Source organism: Solanum tuberosum, unplaced genomic scaffold (genome assembly GCF_000226075.1).
Source record: "Solanum tuberosum cultivar DM 1-3 516 R44 unplaced genomic scaffold, SolTub_3.0 scf00147, whole genome shotgun sequence".
Taxonomy (NCBI): Eukaryota; Viridiplantae; Streptophyta; class Magnoliopsida; order Solanales; family Solanaceae; genus Solanum; species Solanum tuberosum.
The window spans coordinates 219,281-232,825 of record NW_006239070.1 but is presented as its reverse complement, the minus strand read 5'-3'; the positions used below and the strand labels follow the sequence as shown (position 1 = coordinate 232,825).

At 35.6% G+C, this 13,545-nt stretch overlaps 1 protein-coding gene across 4 annotated transcripts in view; it reads left to right on the top strand.

Moving 5' to 3' along the window:
- The first annotated feature begins 10,272 nt into the window (after positions 1–10,272).
- Positions 10,273–13,545, top strand: part of LOC102597103 (uncharacterized GPI-anchored protein At1g61900-like) — a 20,139-nt gene continuing 16,866 nt past the window's right edge. For 2 of the 4 annotated variants that reach the window (XM_006352140.2, XM_006352139.2), the window contains exons 1-3: positions 10,274–10,516; positions 11,848–11,986; positions 12,497–13,348. In XM_006352140.2, coding sequence (XP_006352202.1) covers positions 11,953–11,986; positions 12,497–13,348 — 886 coding nt within the window. In that variant the 5' untranslated portion in view covers positions 10,274–10,516; positions 11,848–11,952. Of the gene's footprint in view, positions 10,517–11,063; positions 11,086–11,847; positions 11,987–12,496; positions 13,349–13,545 lie in introns of those variants that run through there. The other 2 variants (XM_006352141.2, XM_015310834.1) reach the window with 2 other exon arrangements.

Here is a 13,545-nt window from a genome sequence, read left to right as displayed (position 1 = left end):
TAGATTGCAGAACACAATTCATATGTAATTTTGGTAATTTGTGCAATAGGCTATAGGTATTCAAGTTGAGCTTACCACATTTTCTTCATCCATAGATGGATGGACAGTCCAAATGAATTATTTAAAGGGATAATTACACAAAAAGACCCTTCGTTCAATCTAATGACAAAAAATATGGCCATTTTTTTTAAACCTTTGTCATTGTCGTTCTTTTGCTTTGTCCTCTTCCTTCTCATTCTTCTTATTTTTCTTGTGTTTTTTGCCTCCTCTTCTTTTTCTTCTCCTTTTTTTATTTAAAATATATATATATATACTGCAAATGGGAATTGTTTTAAGCGAATTATATATCAAAAGTCTTTAAATAGCGAGAGGATATCATATTTAGAATTTGGAACTATTTAGAGGTGATATTAAATTGATCGTAATTGTATAGTCAGTGTATACTTCATGTATAATTAGTGTATACTTCATATATAGTTAGGTTATTTTTAGTTTTTTTGAGTGTATCATAATGTATAGTTCATGTATATGTAAGCTATGTTGTATTGCTAGTGTATACTTTTATGTTTTTTCGCAAACAATATTGTATAATCCGTGTATGCTTTTTTTGACTTTTGGCTATTTTTTATGTAAATCAAAATATAGCTATATGTTTTGTAAACTAATTATTTTATTGAATATATTTGTAACTAACTCTTATTTATATCATCAAAGACATGTTAAGAGTGTGGCATTAACTTTGAAGGTAATTGAAATGAGTTATTATATCCGGTGGAGTTTTCCTACACTGTTAACAATCTACAATTAACATCTTATGAGGCTTTACATTGTAGATGTCGTTCACCGAGTGGATAGTTTAAAACATGTGAAACAACGTATTAGGTCTGGGTTAGGTCTAATGTGCCTTGGAAAATATCAAGTTAATACAAGACATGTTTAAAATGATTCAATGTAGGTAACAGTATTGTGTAGATAATAAGAGACCTGTGAATGTTGACTTCCAATTCATCATTGATAACATGAAGAGAATAATAGCAGGTTGGAAAACTAAGTTCCTAAACCTCATCGGAAGGACAATTCTTGCAAAAGCAACCATCAGAAGCATCCCCTCACATGTAATGCAGTACATCAAGCTCCAGCACAATCGACAATGTTCAAAGGGACTTTGTCTGGGATCTACAGTTGAGAAGAAAAAGATACACCTTCTCAACTGGGATAGTATCACTAATGCCAAGAACATGGGAGGACTGGGTATACAAAAAGTGATAAGAAACAAGGCAACTCTATCAAGCCTAGCATGGAGAGCTCTACAGAACCCGACCAAACTCTGGTGCAGGGTTCTCTAGAACAAGTACAAAAACCCAAACATAGAGCGCAACTCAGGATAGTCTCCAAAACTTGGAGAAATATCCAAAGGGGATGGTTAGATGTACTTGATGCAACAGAATAGAGAGTCCATAAAGGGGACAAGGTAAACTTCATTACTGATAAATGGATCCCTCACTTAGATGCCATCAGCAAAACCATTCATAGCCCATTCTTGGAAGCAGAGACCAATCTCAAAGTCATAGAAGTCTACCAAAATGGGGATTGGAACTTTGAAAATTTGTTCTTCACCATTCCGGAAGAAATTAAGGCCATCATCAGAAGCTACAGACCCACTGGCGAGGCAACAAAGGAAGACACCATAGTCTGGGGCTTAATGGACTGTTCTCCATCAACACGGCCCACAGACACATAAAAGCAACTAATGAAACTCAAACCTTGGAACCAAATGAGAGATTCAAATGGATTTAGGCTGTTAAGGCCCCAAACAAAATTAAGACCTTCATCTAGCTTATGTATCACAAGAGACTGCCTACTAATCATGTCCTTAAGCATAGAGGCCTTAGTGTCGACCCCAAGTGCAGCTATTGTAATGGAGACATTGAAGACACCAACCATATTTTCTTCCATTGTCCTAACTCTATCACCTTTTGGAACGAAATGATCTTCAATAGCTGCACACCTGGCAGCATTTCATTCACATCCTTAAATGACACAGATTGGATAAACCAGTGGCAGGCCCTCAAAAACAGAAAACTTAATGATCGGCTGAATAAGGGAACCCTCATCCCTTTCTGCCTCTAGAACATTTGGCTAAAAAGGAACCACAACACTTTCAACAACAAAAAAGAAGGAATAAGCACAATCGCTACAATCTCCTAAGACACAGAGTTCCAATTGATCATTGTGAATGCCATGGAAAGAATTAACTTCAAATCAACCATACAAGTCAACTGGAAGCCACCGAACCACAATACTTTCAAGTTTAACGTAGATGGGCCATTCAGGAACACCCCGGGCCCAGGTGGGCTGAGAGGCGTGATAAGAAACCACATGGGGCTGTGGAAAGTGAAATTTATCGAGCACACCCCCTAACAAACCCCATCAGAGCGAAGCTCTAAGCACTGCGAATGGGCTTGTCCATTGCTATAAACCACAACTTTAGCCCGTTAGAAATTAATTTTGATTCCTCTAAAGCCATTAAAATGCTAAACAATAGTAACTTGCTCTATGATGATCTAATTATTGAATGCAGGTCACTAATGGCGAGGCTGGAAATCACAAAGATGGAGCATGTATTCCGCGAGCAGAACAGAGTTGCGGATAAGCTTGCGAAGCAAAGAGCAAAAAGTGACGTTGCAGGGTAACCAACTTTTTTTGAAGCTGCACTAATATGGGTGCAAAAGGAACTAGATGCGAATGTAATATGAACAAGCTACAATATGGTTATAAATGAACCTTTTTGCATTATCCAGGGTCAGGATGTGACCCAAACTATTAACAATGAAGCTCCCGTTAACACGGGACGACATACTGCCTAACAAGCTTAATTACATTATTATAATATAAGTAACCTTTTGATAGAAAAAAATAGAGTTTATGACATGGAGTTAGTGAAGCATGACTAGGTTCTCTTAAAAGTTTTTCCCATAACAGGTGTGACCCATTTCGAAGAGAAAGAAAAGTTGAGTCCATATTTACATTGGCCCAATTTGAGATTTTAGAAAAAATCGGAGCAGTAACTTATAGATTTAATCTTTTACCAACATATTTATGATTCATCCGATTTTTTATGTACCCATGTTCCTAAAGTACGTTGGGACGACTTTCACATCATAAAGTTAGATGTGGTACAACTTTTCACTACCAAAAAAATAGTGTGATGACATTCGTCTTATCCCACCAAGACATGTTAGTCTAAAACTCAATTATAACAAATAAACACGGAAGTAAAACAAAACGAAAAACTAATACAATTTAATAATGCGGATAACATAGCTAATATTAAGTAACCCCTAAAATCTGGTTATCATGTGTACAAGCCTCTAATGTAATACATTTGTTTTGTAAGAAAATGCAAGTCTCAATGTCATTGTTTCTAGAATAGAACAAGATCATATAAAAGAGTATAAGGGTCTGCCGAGATAACAAACAACTACTTCATAACTCTCCACAATAAGCCTCAGACTAAGAAGGGAATAAGAGCAATCACGATGATCCGGGATTGTAACTTACACAAGTGTAGAAGCAAATGAGTGAGTATCAAACAACACACTACTGAGCAAGCAAACCCCTAAACTCAGAGTAAAGCAATATAGACTACGCGTACTCTTAACACTCCAACCGAACCTCCACAACTACAACCTACACATAATCAACCCAATCTAATAGTTCACGATTTATATAACACATTGCATAATAACAACACTTCAATGATTACAAGTCATCAACACAAATATTATATTCACCAATCACAAGTTCCACACGAACATGCACTCACAAGATCACATATGGTAATGAATGTGCAATGCAATGAAATAAAATGTTAGATATAGTTATGCATGCTTGTCCTAACAATACACATCCACTGAATATCGTTGATGAGGTTAATAAGATTTTTGGAGTGATGCAGGTAACTGGGAATGATCGGGTTGAGTTGGCATCTTACCAGCTTAAGGATGTAGCTCATATCTGGTACACTCAGTAGAAAGAGAACATGGGTACATGTGCCGCTCCTATTACTTGGGAATGCTTTAGTGAGACATTTATGGACAGGTTCTTCCCAAGAGAGTTGAGGGAGGCAAAAACTCAAGAGTTTATGAATTTGAGGTAGGGTTCTATAACGGTCCAAGAGTATGGACTCAAGTTCACCCAACTCTCTAGATATGCTCCTCACATGGTTGCTGACTCCAGGGCTCAAATGGACAAGTTCATGTATGGGGTATCCGATCTTGTGAAAACAAAGTGTATGAATGTTATGTTACTTGAGAATATGAACATCTCTAGGCTCATGACTCATGCTCAGCAGGTTGAGGGTGACAAGCTTAGGGAACAGGCCAAAGAGAATAAGAAGGCTAGGGTCGACAACTATGACTACTTTCAATAGAAATCGGATGGTGGAAATAGCTCGTAGTTTCAGCAGAAGTCTTCAACTCCAGCACCTTCATCAGCTAGTGTTCCATCATCCAAGTTCCATAATGATTAGAAAGGTAGGGCATCAAGCTCTAAGACTCAAGGTAGTGTTTCAGGCACCAGAACCTACCCAACTTGTCCTAAGTGTGGTAAGAATCATCCAGGCGAGTGCCTTGCAGGAAATGAATGATGTTTTGGGTGTGGTCAGTTTGGTCAAAGGTTGAAGTATTATCCTTCTAAACAGGGTTAAGGAGGTAACAATGGTAAAGCTCAGTCCACAACTTCAGCAGCGCCAGTAGGTCGTCCGACTCAGTAGGGTAACTCATCTGGTACAAGTGGCGGTCAGCGCCAAAACAGGTTGTATGTTTTTCAAGCTCGCCAGGATCAGGAAGACTCTCCAGATGTAGTCACTAGTACGTTACGAGTCTTTGACTTAGATGTTTATGCACTGTTAGATCCAAGGGCTACTCTTTCCTTTGTAACTCCTTATATATCAGTCAAATTCGATGTTAGTCCAGAAACTCTCTCGGAACCTTTCTCAGTCTCTACTCCAGTCGGTGACCCATTATAGCTAAACGAATATACAGAAATTGCCCTGTCACAATCTCCTAGAAAGTCACCTTAGCGGATCTTGTAAAGTTAGAAATGGTAGACTTCGATGTCATTCTAGGCATGGATTGGTTACATTCTTGTTATGCCTTAGTCGATTGTAGAACTAGGATTGTTCGTTTTCAGTTTCCAGATGAACCAATCTTAGAATAGAAGGGTAGTAGCTTAGCGCCTATGAGTCGATTCATTTCTTACCTTAAGGCCAGAAAGATGATTTCTAAGGGGTATCTATATCATCTAGTTCGGGTTAAGGATTCAAGCTCTGAAACCCCAACTCTTGAGTCAGTTCCAGTAGTCAATGAGTTCCTAGAAGTGTTTCCAGAAGATTTTCCCGGAGTTCCTCCTGAAAGGGAAATTGACTTTGGAATTGATCTCCTTTTAGATACCCAACCTATTTATATTCCTCTTTATAGAATGGCTCCAGCAGGGCTTAAGGAATTGAAAGAACAGTTGAAAGACCTTTTACATAAATGTTTCATTAGACCCAGTATTTCCCCATGAGGTGCACCAGTGCTGTTCTTGAAGAAGAAAGATGGTTCTCTCAGGATGTGCATTGATTATAGACAGTTGAACAAGGTCACAATCAAGAATAAGTACCCTATCCCCAGGATTGATGACTTGTTTGACCAACTTCAGGGTGCTAGTCATTTCTCAAAGATAGACCTCAGATCGGGTTATCATTACCTCAAGGTCAGAGATAGTGACATTCCGAAAACAGCCTTCAGAACCCGGTATGGTAATTATGAATTTGTAGTTATGTCATTTGGACTAACCAATGCTCCTGCAACCTTTATGGATTTGATGAATAGAGTGTTCAAGCAATATTTGGACTTGTTCGTTGTCATATTTATTGATGATATCCTCATTTACTCTAGGAATGAGGAAGAATATGCGAATCATTTGAGGGTTGTTCTGCAAACTCTCAAAGATCGCCAGTTATTCGCTAAGTTTAGCAAATGTGAGTTTTGGTTGTAAGTAGTTGCTTTCCTTGGGCATATTATGTCTAGCGAAGGGATTTGAGTTGATTCTCAAAAGATAGAAACAATGAAACTATGGTCCAGACCTACCTCTCCAATCGATATCAGAAGTTTCTTGGATCTAGCGGGTTATTACAAAAGGTTCGTGGAAGGGTTTTCATCCATAGCCTCTCCATTGACTAAGTTGACTAAGAAAAAAGTCAATTTTCAGTGGTCAAATGATTGTGAGAAAAACTTTGTAGAATTGAAAACTAGGTTGACTACAACTCCTGTTTTGACCTTACTAGAGAGTTCAGACGGTTATGTGATCTATTGTGATGCATCCAGGGTCGGCCTATGTTGTGTGTTGATGCATCGAGGTAAGGTTATAACATATGCTTCTAGACAACTTAAGGTGCATGAGAAGAACTATCAAACTCATGACCTCGAGCTTGCAGCAGTGGTGTTTCCACTTAAGATTTGGAGACATTACTTGTATAGTGTTCACAGACCATAAGAGCCTTCAGTATATGTTCACCTAGAAAGAGTTGAATCTTCGCCAGAGGAGATGGCTTGATTTCCTCAAGGATTATGATATGAGTGTGCATTACCATCCTAATAAGGCCAATGTAGTAGCAGATGCTCTTAGCAGACTCTCTATGGGTAGTGTAACACATGTTGAGGAAGAAAGAAAGGAACTAGAGAAAGATGTTCACAAACTTGCTAGGAGTTCATCTTATGAGCATATAAGATGGTGGTGTAGCAGTTCATAACGGGGCAGAATCTTCTTTGGCAGTGGAGGTGAAGGAAAATCAAGACAGTGATCCAATATTGCTTCAACTAAATAATGCAATCCATCAGCAGAGAGTTGAGGTTTTCTCCTGGGGGAGATGGTGTACTTCGCTATTAGGGTCGATTATGTGTTCCTACAGTGGGTGAGTTGAGACAACAGATTCTTGCAGAAGCCCATAACTCTAGATATTCTATTCATCCAGGCGCCACTAAGATGTACCATGATCTGCGGGAAGTCTATTGGTGGAATGGTATGAAAAGAGATATAGCAGACTTTGTGGTTAAATGCCCTAATTGCCAGCAAGTGAAGGTAGAATATCAGAAACCAAGAGGTATGACTCAAGAGATCAACAGAACTAGAGAAAGATGTTCACAAACTTGCTAGGAGTTCATCTTATGAGCATATAAGATGGTGGTGTAGCAGTTCATAACGGGGCAGAATCTTCTTTGGCAGTGGAGGTGAAGGAAAATCAAGACAGTGATCCAATATTGCTTCAACTAAATAATGCAATCCATCAGCAGAGAGTTGAGGTTTTCTCCTGGGGGAGATGGTGTACTTCGCTATTAGGGTCGATTATGTGTTCCTACAGTGGGTGAGTTGAGACAACAGATTCTTGCAGAAGCCCATAACTCTAGATATTCTATTCATCCAGGCGCCACTAAGATGTACCATGATCTGCGGGAAGTCTATTGGTGGAATGGTATGAAAAGGGATATAGTGGATTTTGTGGCCAAGTGCCCCAATTGCCAACAACTCAAGGTAGAACATCAGAAACCAAAAATATGTGAAAATTGCAATAAACTAACTTAAGACTCAAAAATACCAAATAACCCTCAGAACCTCAAAAAATTCAACCGAGACCTCTCCTACTCCTAGAATAATCCCTCAAAACCAATGGAATCATCAGATATTTGATTTGAACATCGAAACTCCAAATGTTGATCAAAATCAACTCATCGTCTAAAATCACTTAAACTTTCAACTCAATGGCTCAAATTCATGAAACAACTCTGAAACGGAAAACGACAACACTACTAGACCAAATTCCATATTCTGAAACTGATGAAATTGATGAAATTTCATTTCGAGACTCGAAACTTTAATTGTTACCAAAAATCAATTTTAACCACTTAAACCCTTTCAAAACTCAAAGCTTTCAAAGATCACAACTTTTCAATCAAATTACAAAATCAACCTCGTAAATTTGTCAAACATGACTAGGGGCAACTATCAAATAAGTAAATTGATAATTTTTCAAAAATGACATTTCAGATCATTATACAACTAGATGATGAACTTGTCTTACAAAATTGTCCTCTTAGTTATTTTTAGAGGTAGATATGAAATCTAAAATAAAAGAAAATAACTTTCGTGAAAGTATTTTGGATGAACCATACGATGAGGCTATTTAGGAATTCGAGATGAACATGTGGGACAAATGCCCCTATTTGCTTGAGGCTTCATTTATGATTTTATACTCGTTTGATAATAAACATTTGTTTATGTGTGGGAGAATATGACAACCCACTCCCTCGTTATTAGTATATACGCGTTGAAGGTCTACTGAAAATAACCTTTTTATCTTTACAAGACAAAGATAAGACTACATACAACCCACCCTTTCCAAAACCTATTCGCAGGATTATATTGATATGTTGTTATTGTGTATTTTTAGATGGGACTTTCTTGACATTCATAGTTGATATTTTTCCATTGTTCCCATCAATTTTAAGGAACATTAAGACCATCTCTAATCCACCTCTATTTTACTCTCTATTATTCATTTATATAGATATTGGAGAACTACTATTCATACTCTCTATTTCACTTTTTGATTATTTTATTATTATTTATATTATATATTATTTGTAATTAAAATATTATAAATTATTTAAGACCATTAATTAAATCGCTAATATTCGTAATTATTTTTAAATGTATTATAACATTTAAAAGAATATATTATTTAATATCTACTACTTTCATCCCGAATTAAAAATATTTTATTTTTAATTTTTTTTTGTCACTTTAAAGATATAATTTAAAATTATTATTATTTTTCACTATAAAGAATGCACAAAATTTAAATGACAAGATGAAATTTTAATTTAAAAATACAATATATAACATAATAATTAAGGAAAAATATGCTTATTTTGAACTTTGTAATGTATTAATATAACATTTATGGGAGCAACGTAATAATCTTGAAAGTTAAGTATTATGTAATTGTATTTTATTAATGATTTCACTTTTATTTCAATTGTCCATTAATATGTATAACATAGGGAAAATAGTCTGATATACCCCTTAACTTTGCCATTTAGAGATGATATACCCTTGTTATGAAAGTGACTCATATATATCCTTACCGTTATACAAATGACTCACATATACCCTTATCATTACAAAAGGAGCTCACATATACCCTTCATCTAACGGAAGTGGAAAAATTACTTTTATATTTATTTTTTTGACTTTTAATTTTTAAAAAAATTCATGTAGGGGTATATATGATCATTCTAACAAAGTTCAAGGTATATTTTAATCTTTTTCATATAAAAATTATTTTTTGACTTCTTTGATTATCATTATTCGAGTTTCTTATTCTTTTTTCTTTCATTCTTTAGTGTAAAGAAAAGATTTAAAACTAATTTTTCTTTTGTAGCTATATTGCAATTTAGTTTTTGGATTTGTAAAAATTAAAAAAAATGGATCATCTATAATAAATTTTACAAGAAAATTAGTGAAACATAAAATAAGTTTGACCATCAAAATAATAAATTTAAATTAGTCGTTGAAACAAAAAAGTCAAAAAAAAAATGTGTGAAGAGGATCAGCTATACCCCATATGGATTAAATATTTTTCAAAATATAATTAAAAAATTAAATTAATTTTTTTCACTTCTGTTAGATAAAAAGGGTATATGTGAGTCATTTGTATAACCGTAGGATATATATGAGCCACACATAACAAGGAGTGTATCAACTCTAAGTGACAAAATTAAGGGGTATATCAAACCCTTTTCCCTATTATATATAATATTTACTTACAATTTATGTTATTTAGAATAAAATATAAATTTATATTTATATTAAATAGAGAACTTGAAAAGAAAAACATTTTATATTACATGGAGATTATTTAGAAAAAGAAGAAGAAATGATTTATATTATGAAATAAGGAAAAAAAGAAATAAAAATAGATATAATAATAAAATATCGAAGAAAAAGAAGAAGATTCATTTTGAGAGAGTAAAATATAAAATTGGATTGGAAACATCATAATTGTTAAATATTTATCTAAGACTAAAAAAGTTAACAAACTCAAAGGACCAAAACTATTTAATGCATAGTTAAGGAGCTAATTTGTATGTACCTCAAACATAAGGTACCATTTTTGTCATTTTCTCTAAAATTGGAGTAATCAAAGTCGGTCAGTCGGTCAGGCGTGTAGACTAGAAACCGTTTGGGTTCATCTCAAAAAAAGAAAAAAAGGAAAGTTAACTCTACCTACTACTACTCTTCTTCTTCTTCTTCCTTTGCCTCTGGTTCTAGGGTTTTTATTAGGCACATCCATCTACTTATTAGAACAATTTTGTTGATTTATTTAGTCTTTAGGATTAGATTTTGGAAGCAAACATTGTTTAATGACAAATAATGGGGAGGATTTCTGGTCTTTATGGAATTTTAACTTCAGGTATTCCATTATTTCTGCTTATCTTCATGTTTATTAAGTCTGTAGTTTGTATTTCTAAGCTTTTGGTCGTTCCGGATCTTACGGGTTTTGAGCTGCATTTTGCTTTTGCTGCTTATTTGGTTGTTGAGTTTGTAAATAAGGTAAAAGGTAAAATGTTTTGAAGAACTTAGGAAGACTCAAAATTTTACTATATGGGCTTAAGTTCTATAGACTTGAGTTCCTCATAAAAATTAAAGTTACATAAATATTGAGTTTGTTGTAGCTGGTGTTTAAGTGTCTAGATGTATAAAAGTTATCTATAATGTCAGTGTATGATAATTATATCAAGGAAAAAATGTGTTTTTTTATTAATATTTTTCCGTTAATGCCTAGTTTATTTCTTTGAATGTAGGTAGCCTTAGTTTTCCTCCTCCTTCTCTGGTGTTGACCCTTTTTTTCCAGTGAAGGAAATGCTAGTTGGAATAAAGGAGGAAGACAAGATTGGGTTGAATTACGTGTTGCTTGGATATTTATAGTATAAGAGATATTTTCTACTTTTTGTTGTCACAGAGAAAAGATAGAAGTTTGAGGTGAAAAAGCTTCTTTCTTGTCCATTAATAAGTTAATGACCTAACATCTTGATTATGGGATGTCAAGTCACGAGTAAATGAACTAGACACCTCTGTCATCCATGAACGGACTAGGATAGTTCTGTTAAGATGGAAAGCTAGGGTGGAGTGAAAGAGTTGTTGAATTATTCTAAAGTCTGATTGTCACCTTTATGTGTATATGTTCTGTGATGAAGTTTCAGTTTTGTGGTAGAAATTTCAGCTTATACATAGTCTAGGGAAATGAGCGGACCTAATCTCCACTTCTTCTCCAAATTGGTAAATCATTATGCGGTTGCAGTGAAAGCAATGTTGAGGCATTTGAAAACATTCAGCCTTCTTTTTTCTGATAGCATCTAGAGCGTGCAATTTATGACAGGGTGATGAGATTCTGCATTTATTTAGTTGTGTGAGGTTCCTGCACTTATTTTGCTACCTTATTAGCTGTAGTGTTTGCTAGCACTCATATTAAGGTTGCTTTTTTCATGATATGGAGAGACATCTAAGACCGTTGGTTTGTTTATGTTTCTAGAAAGAGAAAATGATGCATTTGGAACTTCCCGCTTAACAGATGAAGAATGTTATGCTCCTATTAGATTGTTATACCTCTTTCTTTTACAAGTAAAGATAAAAAGTTATTTATTTTATGGATATGGATATATAGACCACAGTATCTAAGGCAATTTCGGATTTTATTGTGTTGCCTTAATCTCTTAATTAACCCGGTGACTGAATCTGTCTCAGGTACTGTACGTCATAATATTCATGTGACCAGCTCAACTGGTGTAGCATCAACAGCTTAAAGGTACCGATTGTGTGTCTCCATGTTGCCAGAGGGTTAGTGGACGGATGGCTTATGCAAAGACCGCCACTCGTCTCAAGGGTATAATACTGGACTTGTATGCTAGACTTTAATTTGTTAGAGATCTGTGAAGAAAATTTTGGACTCCCTATGTGGCATCTGTTATAAATGTACTCATATTTTTGTGGTTTTCTGTTTTGTCCCCTAAAGAATGGCATCCAAACTATTTTTACTAATTCTAGCAGACATAATTTAGCTGACAGTTGTTGAGAAGGTTGTATAGATTTTTGGTTGCATATCCTCAGTCCTTCCAGGTAGTGGCGATTATGTTGTTGTTTTCTAAATGAAGATGAGCAAGCTGCCGTGTAGTTATTGATTTTGCCTTGTGGTTTCTTTGAATCACCGACACATCTTTATAATGCTGAATATTATGTCAAATGTTAAAGCTAGTATCTACATAAATTAATTCCATGAATTACCACTTCCAGATGCAACATGATATTCCCAACTCATGCTTATGCCTGTGCATGCGTATCATATCCAGGCCTTTGCTAGTCTATACACTGAATGAAGACTTGCATCTGATTGCAGGTTCATTTATCCATCAGCTGCTAGTAATTGCTATCTGTTTGACTAGCTATCAGAATGTAGTGGCTCTACATGTGCCACATAAGATAACCCAAACTTCTTCCACGTCTGAACTAGCTACCCCTCCCAGAAGTGGAATCTTTGAACCAATTGAGATACCACCTGCTGTCATCCCTCAGTATCCTTTCCCGGGGAAATCATTGCCGCCAATGTACCCTTCCTTTCCGAAGACATATGACCCTGTCTTGACTGGAAGATGCCCTGTGAATTTCTCTGTCATTTCAAGCATCACAGAAAAAACAGCATCTGATTGTACTCGATCTTTGTCAATGGTAGTTGGAAATGTAATATGCTGTCCACAGTTCAATAGCTTACTCCACATATTCCAGGGATTTTACAGCAACCGTTCTGATACTTTAGTTTTACAAAGTGCAGTAGCTGATGATTGCTTTAGAGATATCATCAGTATATTAGCTAGTAAAGGAGCAAACAGCTCCATTTCTGGTCTGTGCTCTGTGAAGTCATCAAATCTAACTGGTGGGTCTTGCCCTGTGAAGGACATTGGTACTTTCGAAAAAATTGTGAATACAAGCAAGTTGTTGGAGTCTTGTAGCACAGTTGATTCTCTTAAAGAATGTTGTAGGCCTGTTTGCCAGCCTGCAATTTCGGAGGCTGCACTTCTGATTTCAGGGATCAAGACGGCTCTTGGTGGTAAGAACATAGTTGGAGTACCGAATGAAATTGATACACTTAGCGACTGTAAAGGAGTGGTCTATTCATGGATTGCAAGAACACTACAATTTGATGATGCCAATTCTGCATTCCGGTTATTGTCTTCCTGCAAAGTTAATAAAGGTTAGTTTTTGTCACATCTAGCCCTGAATGTGTTTGTGAGGTTTTTATTATTCTCAAAGAACTTATGTTTCTTGTTTTTTACTATGCGACTCGATACTGGAATTCCTGAAAATTATTGTGGTGAAACCGATACTAATCTCATATTTATGTTTTTGTCAATGCTGTGTTGCTTTTTTTTTTTTTTTGGGGGGGGGGGG